General features: G+C 43.9%; 1 protein-coding gene across 2 annotated transcripts; it reads right to left on the bottom strand.

Annotated features, from left to right (window-relative positions):
• Window positions 1-1,150: 1,150 nt before the first annotated feature.
• GNPDA2 (glucosamine-6-phosphate deaminase 2) lies at window positions 1,151-12,084 on the bottom strand. Of its 2 annotated transcripts, none has more exons than XM_056855415.1 (6): window positions 11,938-12,084; window positions 8,817-8,918; window positions 7,685-7,867; window positions 6,163-6,347; window positions 3,884-4,058; window positions 1,151-1,234 (listed from the first exon to the last, which is right to left on the bottom strand). In XM_056855415.1, the coding sequence occupies exons 1-6, from the start codon at window positions 12,059-12,061 to the stop codon at window positions 1,173-1,175; spliced, it is 831 nt and encodes a 276-aa protein (XP_056711393.1). In that variant the 5' UTR covers window positions 12,062-12,084; the 3' UTR covers window positions 1,151-1,172. The 2 variants fall into 2 exon arrangements, with proteins under 2 accessions (XP_056711393.1, XP_056711394.1); XM_056855416.1 differs by having other exon boundaries at window positions 11,964-12,084.
• Window positions 12,085-12,525: the final 441 nt, after the last annotated feature.

Raw genomic sequence — 12,525 nt, 5'->3', positions numbered from 1 at the left:
GCCTCTAACCACAGAAGCATCTTGCTGTTGAAGGCCAGCTCATGGCTAAAGAAATAAAAGTATAAACTGCAGATAGTGACGCTAGACTTTATTTAAGCTCGAGTTAGAACTGTGTTTAGTAATGCTAAATACCATGGGGAATTAAAGGCTGCATGAGAATTGAAAATGTGTAAAACTCATTCATATTCTGTCCACTTCCCCCTTGTAGGAAAAAAATAATTTTATAAAACTTAAGTAGATATGAATCATGTAAAAATGGCAGTTGAGCATGCTATAGAAAACAAATTGTATGCGTAAAGCTGTCAGGGGATCGACTATGCCAAAGTGGATTGTTCTCATGTCCTGATCTCTCCAGCAGACACCTGCAAGCCTCAGAAAGGTGATTGGGGGCAGGGTGCACCGATGGGAGAAAAGGGCATTTTGCTTGGCTGCTCCTTTTTAACAGACACCTGTGCTGCATGGCAGTTCGTTCACATGGATCCTCAACCCCTTAGCATCACTTCTACGAGGGTCATAGGGGCCTCTTCCACTGGCACTGCACAAAATTCATGCCCTAGATGAGTCTTCGAGTTTACCACGAGAACTTGCCTACCATTCTGGTAGCTGACAAAACGTTGTCAAAACGATCATTGTGGTTGCAGGCACTGCTTTCGAACTAGGTTACTCTGACACTGTCTCCCACGGAGGTGTCTGGTTTTAAGGCAACCTAATCATTGATGTGTATGCAAGCAAACATTTCATAATAAAGTGCCTGATTATCTGGTTCTATGCTGACATTACAAAACCCGAGACCAAAAAAAAAAAGCACCTGGAGACAAACTGAAATATTTTTACATTTTTTTGCGGTACAGAACATTTTTCTTCCTCCGCAGAAAGCTCGAATATGGCTGTGCTTTGAAGTCCGAACGGTTCCAGTCGTTTCTAATAGCATACAACTAATGTGCAGCAGTCAACACAAATCTGGTTAGGAAAGTAGAGAGAACACAGCTTGCTACAAGGCTAGGAGGAATGTAAGTGCACGGTGTTGGACCTTCCAATGAGCGAGGGGAAAAGCACAGTACTTAAGATTTTCTACTTTAACCGGTTTCCAGCATATTGCATAGCAGTCAGTTCGTCTGCTACCTCACGCATTGCCAGGGACGGGCAGATGGATTCCAGCTTTGGTTTCTCTTTCAATCCTGCTCTTTCATACTGTGCAGGGGATCCACAAGTTTGTTGTGCACATGCATTAAACCTTTAAAAAAAACACAACTGTATCAATCCTAATATACTAACTCCACTATACTTTTACAACCTGACAGTCCCTTCCTTTCGAAGAGCCTTTACGCTCGCCCGTTTAAATGCTGCACCCTCAGCGGTATTAAACAGACGATACAGAAATCTACCATATTCTGACAGACTTTGCTCATGCAGTACAAAGAAAATTGACACATTATCTCATAAGGTGATGGAATGCCTCCTCTTTAAACACCACCGAGATAAGTGGGTTACCCCCATATTGGCGAGAATTCCTGCCCCCATAACAAGAGACAAAATAGTCCCCTTTTTGCTGATTGGTAATAATAATCCAACTATAACATTGGCCAAATTTCTCTCCATTATGTTTTCCTCTTAAGAAACAACTGCTCAGGACCTATGGGTCACAGGAGCAAAGAAGGAAAGGTGTGTGTAATACTAATATGCAGGATTATATCTTTTTACTGTAGATTTATTAACACAGAAAAACTGCCATTTGGAGATGTTATGCTTCTCTAATAGTTACAACCTCCATTTCACTAATACACATACACAGAAAAAAAGTGTTGCTAAGAACCAAGCAAGTCAGGGCCCCCAGTGATTTCTTATTTATTTTTCATATTTGTAGTCCACCCTCCACAGCAAGCTGGCTCAGGGCGGATAACATCATTTTAAAAAAACTACACAAACATATAATAACCATAAAACTGTCAATAAAATGAAGCCTTAATAATCAGAGATGGCGTATAAATCCCGCTCTGCTGTAAGAGCCCTCACTGGGGGCTGCCCCACAACCAGCCCATTTCAAATACATTAAGGGAGAGGGCTGGGGAGGCCAGTACAGACGGTATTCGTGGCTGCCCTCAATTGTAGGCCTGGTGGAAAAGCTCTGTCCTACAGGCCCTGCAGAACTCCCTTAGGTCCCTGATGTTCCTTGGCAGAGCATTCCATCAGGCCGGCTGTTTAGAAAACGTCAATGATATTTCTTACACTTCCATTATCAGGGGGAGGGGGAGGGGAGAGGGGTTTAAAGCCTGCGTGCCTTTTTACTCATCACATGAATGCATGAAGCTGCCTTAACCTGAATCAGACCCTTGGTCCATCAAAGTCAGTATTGTCAACTCAGACCAGCAGCACCTCTCCAGGGTCTCAGGCAGAGGTCTTTCCCATCACCTACCTGCCTGGACCCTTTAACTGGAGATGCCGGGGATTGAACCAGAGACCTTCTGCATGCCAAGCAGATGCTCTACCACTGAGCCACAGCCACAGTCCCTCCCCTACCACAGCATCCTCTCTGTCCCTGCTATTTGCTTTGTTGGGGAAAAACATACAGGTACCTTAGAAGCAAATGGGGGCTCCCTGGGGCTATTTTAAATCAGGAAGTTGGGAAAGAGGGGGAAGATTCCTGATCAGACCCACGTGCCTAAGAGATTTTTTTTTTTTAATGTTGCAAATTTCTATCACAGAACTCTCATCCTTGCTTCTGGTTGGCCCTAAGTCCTCACCCTGCAAAAACATGTGGCCTATGTTTTTAAGCCCTGCTAGAACGAAAGATGAATATTCTTTCCCTTGGTTGTCAGCACTCTTTTTTCAAGTAGAGGAATTCAGCAGATGGACCTTTCCACAGCATGGAAATGTGGTGGCTGGGAAGTGTGAAGTGTTAGAGATATAGGCATCTCACCAGAAAAGTGCCGTCATAGATTGTGTTTGGCAATGAACTCATCCATATCAAAGAGGCTCCTTCACACTTCCAAGTACAAAACCCTGCAATTTTGCTCTTTCACAGACACAAAATTAAACAGAAATAGCACAGAGCTGCAGGTGGGTGATATTTTTTTGTTTAAACCTTCAATGTGCTCATTTTCTACTTGCAGGGAAAAGATCTGAGCCAATTGTCTTCTTGCTGGGCAAGTTTTCTGCTTGCAGGGTGTTAAAAAACCAAACATTGGGGGAAGCATTATTTTTTTTTGATACTCTGACTTGCAGCCTGAAATGATACAGTCGAATGAGATGCCAGAAAGGGCCACATGGGTGCACAAAACCAAAACTGCCCTTTAAGAAGGGCAGGCCTTATTAAAACAAGCTGGACTTCCCCAGAGGCCTGCAACAAGAGGCCAGCCGAGGTGGCTTCAAAGCCACCTTGTGTCTGCCTTTGAAGTCTGGGGTGGCTGCCACTCCCAGACAGCAGGGTTTGGGGAGGGGAGAGACTTCAATGCCATAGATTCAAATTGCCAAAGAGGCCATTTTCTCCAGGTGAACTGATCTCTATCGGTTGGAGATCAGTTGTAATAACGGGGGATCTCCAGCTAGTACCTGGAGGTTGGCAACCCTAGTGGAACCGCTGACAGACTGCATTTATCAATGAGACAAAAAGATAACACCACAGAAAGGATTTCCATATCCTCTCAAACACAGTGCTTTGCAAGGGGAGTCAGTCTGCAATCTGCTGCAAGAAGCAGACTGTTAGAAGGTGATATCAGTACATCCTCAGTGTCACCAAAACTGCTGGGTGACCATGGGCCAGTCTTCCTCTCTCACCCTAACCTACCCTCGGGGAGTTATGAGAGCAGACTGGAAGGTAGGATAACAATGCAATCAATTAAACATGTAAACTAGCTCTCAGCCTCTTAGGGAAGGGGCTGCTCACCTTTAAAGTATTTCACAGTTTTAACTCGTAGTTCCAAGGTTGCATCTTCGTCACAGACGAAGATGGTGTGAGGATGTTGCTGAAAAGCTGAAACGGTCCACATATGGTTGACCCCTTCTTCAATCGCCTTGTACAGGGCAAAAGCTTTGTGCGCTCCAGTGATTAGAATCATTACCTGGGAAGGGTGGGGGGAGTGAATGTTCAACTATTGCAAAACATGGCTGCTTTGCCAGAATGAATCTGCTGCCAACTGCTACAACAGGTATGAATATATGTCCCCCTGCTGGCTTTGTATTATACCTTTGTGAAAGCGATGTGCCCCCTTACACACACCCAAAGGTTAGATTAGGAGATCTCCAGGACTTTTTCCATGGGTGAAGAAGAAGAGTTGGCTTTTACATGCCAACTTTCTCTACCACTTAAGGAAGAATCAAACCAGATTATAATCACCTTCCCTTCCCCTCCTGACAACAGACACCCTGTGAGGCAAGTGGGGCTGGGAGTGTGTGACTAGCCCAAGGCCACCCAGATGGCTTTGTGTGTAGGAGTGGGGAAAGCAATCCAGTTCACCAGATTAGCCTCCACCACTCATGAGGAGTGGGGAATCAAAGCTGGTACTCCAGATAGGACTCCACCGCTCCAAACCACTACACCACACCGGCTGGAAGGATTCCTCACTCATGGGAATGCCAGATCCCCACAACAAAGCTTTGGGGGAGCAATTCAAGCCGCCACAGGAAGATGGAGAAGGTCACACTCCATGAGTAAGAAATCCTTCCACCCGTGGAAAAAGTCCAAGAGATTTAAGCCTAAACCCAAGCTCTTCTACAATTTCAGTACAGTAGTCTAGGAAACCTTACCATTTATCTCAACTATTTTTTTATTTGTTAACACTAAGATTATACATATTGCTGCCTTCAAGTGAAGCCATATACAGGGGACAAAGGTCTGACTCATTCTGAAACATAGGATAACTGCTGTTGTTGCAAGGGCGGGGGTGCTAATGACGATAAAGCAAGACATTAGCAGCAAACGCTGAATCAGAGATCATTTACAGTGCATCTGTCCAATTCAGTCAGAGTGGCATAATGGTTAAGAGTGTTGGAGTAGGATTTGGGAGACCCCGGTACAAATCCCTACTCTACCACGGACGTTCCCTTTGTGACCTTGGGCTGGCCGCATACTCTCAGTTTAACCTACCTCAGAGGATTCTTGTTGTGAGGATAAGGTGGAGAGAATATTCATCGGTTCTTGTAGGCTATCTGGGTTGTGTGACCGTGGTCTTGGTATTTTCTTTCCTGAAGTTTCGCCAGCAGCTGTGGCAGGCATTTCCAGAGGAGTAACACTGAATGACAGTGTCTCTCAGTGTCAAGTGTGTAGGAAGAGTAATATATAGTCAGAAGGGGGTTGGGTTTGAGCTGAGTCATTGTCCTGCAAAGTATTAAAGGTAATGTGCTAATCATTGCCCTGTAAGTATCAAGATAATGTGCTAATGAGTGTGTGGTATGTTAATGTGAACCATTGTATCCTGAAGTGATCTGTTAACATGGGGAATCCAAAACTAATCCGCATGGCTATTGTGGACTGTAGTATTTGTTAGTCTGGAAGTTTTCAGGACAGGAAGCCAAGCCTTATTCATTCTTAAACTCTCTTCTGTACAAAAACAAGGATTCTGTACAAAACAAGGATAAAAGAACATGAAAGATACTGCAGACTTGGCCAACCTGAGAAATCAGCAGTGGCTGAACATGGACTGAACCAAACAGGACACAGGGTCTTATTCCAAGACACTGAAAGACTGGACAATTCTACCAACTATTTTGTCAGATTGCATAGAGAAGCCATTGAAATTCATAAACATCAGCACAACTTTAACAGAAGAGAGTTTAAGAATGAATAAGGCTTGGCTTCCTGTCCTGAAAACCTCCAGATTAACAAAGACTACAGTCCACAATAGCCATGCGGATTAGCTTTGGATTCCACATGTTAACAGATCACTTCAGGATACCATGGTTCCACATTAACATACCACACCCTCATTAGCACATTATCTTGATACTTACAGGACAATGATTAGCACAGGAACGTCAGGAAAGAAAATACCAAGACCGCGGTCACACAGCCCGGATAGCCTACAAGAACCAATGAACTCTGACCGTGAAAGCCTTAGACAATATTTTGGAGAGAATATTGTAAACAGCTCAAAAAGCAGGGTATAATTATTTCAATTATTTCAATACATTCCCCATGTCAGGACAAAAAAAAAAGAGTGATCTTACTTCTCTAGCATCCATCACTGTTCCCACACCAACTGTTAAAGCCATAGTTGGAACTTTAGATAAGTCTCCGTGAAAGTATTTTGCATTTGCCAGAATGGTGTCCATAGCTAGTGTCTTCAGTCTTGTTCTCGAGACTAAACTGGAGCCTGGTTCATTGAAAGCAATGTGGCCATCTGGACCAATGCCTTTTAAGGGAACACAAAAGGTGAAGTCAATTCATGGGTACTTCCAAGAACCTCATAAAATATCTTTAAAGATAGTAGATCTGGGACAAATTATACACGGAGGTATAATTGAACACTGATACTGATAAAGGATTAAGAGATCTTGTCGCAGAATAACCACACTGAACCTAAGTCACATGTCTCAAACATCCTCCTGAAACAGTTTGTGTTGTGAAGTCTGTTCAAAAGGAAACAGGTAAACATCAGAGTTGGGTGGGGAAAGTAAGCTGCAACAAAGAAGCACAGAGGTCTTGAATAAACAAATCAAGCTTCATAGTTTTGTCTGAATTTGTACGAAAGATACTCAGCGTTTCCAAAAGGCCAGGGGAAAATGTCCTGATCCTCTGGTGGTGGAAAGCGGCAGCTAACTTACGACAACCCCACAGGCTTTTCAAGGTAAGAGATGAACAGAGGTGGTTTTGCCACTGCCTGCCTCTGAATAGCAAGCCTGGACTTCCTGGGTGGTCTCCCATCCAAGTCCTAAACAGGGCAGACCCTGCTTAGCTTCTGAAGTCTGACGAGATCTGGATAGGCTGGAACATCCAGGTCAAGACCCTGTGCCTTTATTGGAGGCTTAATGCGTGGAAATGGGTAGGCGAAGCTCTTCATGGCATAGAGGTAAATAACATTATCTGGCAAATAACATTCCAATAAGGGATTGGACATTTGTACTCCAGGTGGATGGCAACCTTAAATAGGTCTCTGGAGAGAAGGCATATAAAATACTAAGTTACATGCCGGAGGGAAATTGCGCATCTCACTTAAGGCCATGTATGTGAGCCAGGGGTCCCCAACCTGCAGGCACATTTGGAATTCTGACACGGCACAGTGGGTACAGCACACAAAACAGCTGCCACAGAAGGCAGAACCAGCCTCAAAAGGATTGCCACAGCTTAACTTCAGTAACACTGTGCAGGTCCTTGTACTGTGGTGGCACAGCAACATTAAAAAAAAATCTGCACAGCCAATCAAATATCCAATATCCAATCAGAAGCTTTGCTGGGCTAAAGCCTTACCTGGCCTCTCCTACTCCCCAAGAACACTGGGCAGGCAAGAGAAAAGGTGCCAGCGGGTGCTGTGGCACCCATGGGCAACACACTGGGGACCCCTGGTGTAAACAATGCAAGCAAAAGCAAAGGAAGCTAACAGGCCACCTTAATGTAAAATTAAATTTTCACCTCCCTGTGTTTCCTCCTGATCTTTTTGCATTAAAAACTCAGGCCTGGGGTTAATCACTCTTTTTTTTTAGAAAACATTTTTTTTAGAAAACATACGTTAGAACTAAAACACGAGGTCACCTCCAACAAACAGATCGATTCCTCCAGCTTCTTCAATCTTTTTTTCAAATGCCTCACACTCTGCCTTCAAGTCTGGAGCATTCCCATCGAGAATATGAGCGTTGCTTGGATTGATATCAATATGCTTAAAAAAATTGTTCCACATGTAAGAATGGTAGCTCTCCGGATGATTTCTGGGGAGCCCTGGAATAAAGATTCAACAAAAGGTTAGCTTTGTTTCCCCCACGTTTCATCCCTGGAAAGGAAACAAGTTTCTTAGATTCACAGGTATACGCATTAAAAAAAGATCAAGGTCCCCTGTGCAAAGCACCAGGTCATTCCTGACCCATGGGGTGACGTCACATCCCAACGTTTACTAGGCAGAGTTTGTTTTACGGGGTTGTTTGCCAGTGCCTTCCCTAGTCACCTTCCCTTTACCCCCAGCAAGCCGGGTACTCGTTTTACTGACCTCGGAAGGATGGAAGGTAGTCAACCTGGAGCCGGATACCTGAAACCAACTTCCGTCGGGATCGAACTCAGGTCGTGAGCAGAGCTTGGATGCATTAAACCAATCCTATCCTACTTCAAGCCAGTTATGGATTCTAATCTACCAGCTGAACATTTTACAACTGCCAGTATTGAAGGAGTTTATAATAGGATTCTGACTGATGCGACTGTAGATCTATTGAAGATTTGGTCTATGTGATCTTTCAGTGCCCAAGGTTTACAGCAGATCGAGAAGGATTCCTTGGAAATATGCTGTTACAGTTATCAGGGAGATCAGGTTTGAATAATCTTGTAACACTATTGCTGGATAGAGATGAGTGGATAACATTGCAAATGGCAAAGCTTATTGCCACGGTTGTTAAGACTAAGATAAGACCTCTTGATTCAAGTCCTACTGATGAATAGTTTATTATAAATAATTTTGATGGTGTAGTTATTATGGAAGGTATTATGAAACTAATCTGTTATTATGGTTGTGAATTTTATATTATAGCTGTCAATGTAACTGTTTGTTTCTCTTTGTGCTGTGATTTTATGATTCTGTTTGTTGTTTGCTATGACTTTAAGTCAATACAATAAAAGTATTGGATTTGGTAATCTACCTTTTTTTTAAGACTGACATCTGTAGAAAAAAGAAGGAACCTACCTACGTATTCATCCATGTTGAATGTCTTCACATATTTGAAAGAGAGATCTCCTTTTTTATGATACTCAATAAGCTTCTGGTAGCAGCCCAAAGGTGTACTTCCTGTGTTAAACAAATTCTTTCATTATTCCTCCTGCTAGGAAAAAATACCTTCGTTGTGGTTGCAAAGATCTATTTGTTTAGATTTTCTTCCCTCCTCCATTTTGTTACCCTCACAACAACCAACCTGTGAGCGAGGTTAGACTGAGACACTGACTAACCCAAGTTCACCTGACAAGCAGTGGAAGGGATCTTTTTCCTTGGGCATGACATGGCAGATCTCTGAGTCTGCCATTATTTACTTCAGTCTGTGTTTTCTCTCCCTTTGAATAAACCTTGTTCCTGTTCACTTTAAAAAGTAAACCTCTTTCTTGTCAGCTTAGCTCAATTGTACTCAACTCTGCAGCCCACAGACAGCCCATCTGTACTTACCATCAACCAAAACAGCCACACCTCTGCAAAGCTTTTAGCTTACCTGTTGCTCTGGAAGTTCCTCTTTCAAAGCAGAAACCACCTGTCAACCACAAGCCCCCAACAGGCAAAGACCTTGTCCTCTTTCCTGAAACACAGGGCAGGCGCCACATTGGGAAACCGTGCTCAGAAGAGCCACAGGTGTTACGTCAAAGAGCCGTGTGTGGTTTCTAAGCCACTGACTATCACTGGTTTGGCTTATTACCCTCAATGATCACTCCATGATGTGGTGAGCCAGATTCTATGTTCTCAAATTGTTTACAATTCCCACTGGGGACCCCCATGCAATGGGGTATGTGGGAAACTGACAGAAAAACCCGGTGATGTTGAGTCCAGCCCTGGTTTTATGTCGCAATCTTGAAAGGTTTGTTTGATAGTAGTTGTAGATGCTTTTGCCTTCCATAATAAATTGTGGGATCCAAATGGAAGACCTGCTCTTTCGAGTGCAAGATTCCTATCAGTCGGAGATTTTATCCAGTCCACTACCCAAGTTAGGCAAGAAGCTTGATAGTATAATTTAATCTCAGGATTGTTGTGAAGATAAAATTGAGAACTATGTACACCAAGTTGGGGTCCTCTGGAGGAATGATGGGATAAAAAATACAATAAATGGATAAATGACAGCAACTCTGCATGTGCCCTGCACAAGCAGAGGGGAGTTTCAAATGCAGTTTGGAAAACTGGCATGGCAGTGGGCATGAAAATGACAGCATGGCATAGTGGTTAGCATGTCAGACTAGGAACTGAGAGACCAGGTTCAAAACTCTACTCTGCTGCGGAAGCTGAATGGGTGATCTCGGGCCAGTCACACGCTCTCATCCTCATAGGATGATGGTTGTAAGGATGAAATGGATGAGGGGGAAGTGTTGTAAGCTGTTTCAGTTCCTCTCTGGGGAAAAAAGTAGGATATAAATAGCTAGATAAATAAACGGGGACACATTTTTGTATGTTTCACAAGAAGGATCATTTGATCATCACCGTATCTTTCACTATTACCAATTGCTGGAAAGCTCTCCGGCCTGTTCCCTAACATTAAACAGCCCTTCCTGTTCTGCAGTTGACTACAGCTTCATCTGGAGCAATTCACAGATGAAGCTTTTCACAGAACTTTCCAAGCATTCCCTACATCTTGAACAGAACTAAGTATCAGGTAAGAGAGCCAGCGTGGTGTACTCTACTGCCAGAGGATTTTACTTGTTCTGCTAAAGCTGTTGCCTAGACCTCAGTCCCGTTGAAGCCAATGAAAATGCGATTCACAGTGAATCTGGGTTTGAACACATGAAGCTGCCTTCTACTGAATCAGACCCTTGGTCCATCAAAGTCAGTATTGTCTACTCCAGCAGCGGTTCTCCAGGGTCTCAAGGTAGAGGTCTTTCACATCACCTTTAATTGGAGATGCTGGGGATTGAACCTGGGACCTTCTGCATGCCAAGCAGATGCTCTACCACTGAGCCACAGCCCCTCCAAGGATTACTGTCCAGCCCCCCTCCCCACCTCATTATATACTGCTGACGGTTTTATTCTCCCTGCTAAACATTGCCTTGTACTAGATCCCTTAGATCTGAACCTAGACTTCAATAGGGCACCTGTAGGTACAGGTTTGACAGGGATCGTGAATAAATTCCAGTCACGTTAGTTGGTTGAAACTTTTTTTAAAAATAGCTTCAGACCTCAAATACACACGCTGCAGCAATGCACAAAACAGGAATCTAACAGTCACTTCTCTCAGACAGAAGCAGAAAAACAGTTAATGAAAGGAAGGCGGCGGGCATTTACTCCTTTTCCCTACTGGCTGTTTACTAACGGCAGTCTTAGGAATATCTTGCAAAGGGAAAAGAAGCTTGGGGAGGGCAAGCTGGAGCATAAGACCAGTAGGTAGGGAAAAGGGTAAGCATCTTCCCCGCCAGCCACTTCCCTGCTCCAAACAGCTCTTTTCTTAAGTGGCTTTTCTCACCCACGGGTTGCCCTCTGGATTTTGATAGTATGTAATATTTAGGCCTTTTATGCAGGGACGTTTGCCCGTGGACACCCCACACCGACTGCTTTGGGGCTTTTGATTATGCATGCCTTTTCCACCCATCAGCGGTAGCCTCGCTCTCCCTGCATGTTTTGCCCACCTTTTCCAGATGTTGTTTTAGCCAGAATCTGCAAAGAGCGGGCAAAATGCACAGGAACAGCGAGGCAATTTCTGATGGGCAGAAAAGGCATGCATAATCAAAAGGAAGCCCCAAAGCAGTCGGAGGGGTTACCTCGGGGAAACATTCCTGCATAAAAGGCCTTAGTCCCACCCTAAGTCTGTTAAACCAGCTGGGAAACAAATCAACAATCAAAAAAGGAACAGAAATTGGGCTGTCAGGGGGTGGGGAAAGAAGCAGGAATGGGAATATCCCACTGTTACATACAGCAAGCTGAACTCAAGAAAGATTTGTTGAATCCCACGGTTATTAAAGAAGGTAATATCTGGGTCAGATTGCTAGCGTAGTGTTAGAGACAAAAAGCAGGCCAGTAAAACAGTCCCAAGCCACCAAATGAGTGAACTGGAGCACTACTGGAACACTGAACTACCTTAAAAAAAAATTCAGAATGGAAGACAAATATATTTATATATTACCTGTTGGTAAACCAAGAGTAAAATACCTGGTTTGGCTTGGCTTGGCTTGGATGAGGCGATTGCAGATATATTTTGCAGCCCATTCGCTTGCCAGATCATAGTTATCAAGGATTACCAGCCTCATCTTTGTGAGAAATTGCTCCCAAGGCAAATTCTGGGGGAGGATAAACAAGAGAGAGAGACTTATTCCAATAAGAACACAGAGGGCATGCTGTAAACCAGGCTCATACAACCTGTGACCTGCTTAGCCCAATGAAGCACACTAGCTATGGACTGTAACTTGTTGTGTGTCTTACAAACCCTAACCCTCCTGTTTTCTGCAGTTCCAAGCAGGCAGCAAAAGAATGAGTTTGGTCAAGCCTCTCTCTGGTGGACCATCAAATAATGGCTGGCTATCTCCTTCTGGCTTGAAGTCCCATTGGCCCATTTTCACGTGAAGCTGCCTTATACTGAATCAGATCCTTGGTCCATTAAAGTCAGCATTGTCTACTCAGACCGGCAGTGGCTCTCCAAGGGTCTCAGGCAGAGGTCTTTCACATCACCTACTTGCCTAGTCCCTTTAACTGGAGATGCTGGGAATTGAACCTG

Source organism: Euleptes europaea, chromosome 9 (genome assembly GCF_029931775.1).
Source record: "Euleptes europaea isolate rEulEur1 chromosome 9, rEulEur1.hap1, whole genome shotgun sequence".
Classification (NCBI taxonomy): domain Eukaryota; kingdom Metazoa; phylum Chordata; class Lepidosauria; order Squamata; family Sphaerodactylidae; genus Euleptes; species Euleptes europaea.
Note: the sequence above shows the minus strand (reverse complement) of the source record. Positions and strands in the feature narration are given on the sequence as shown.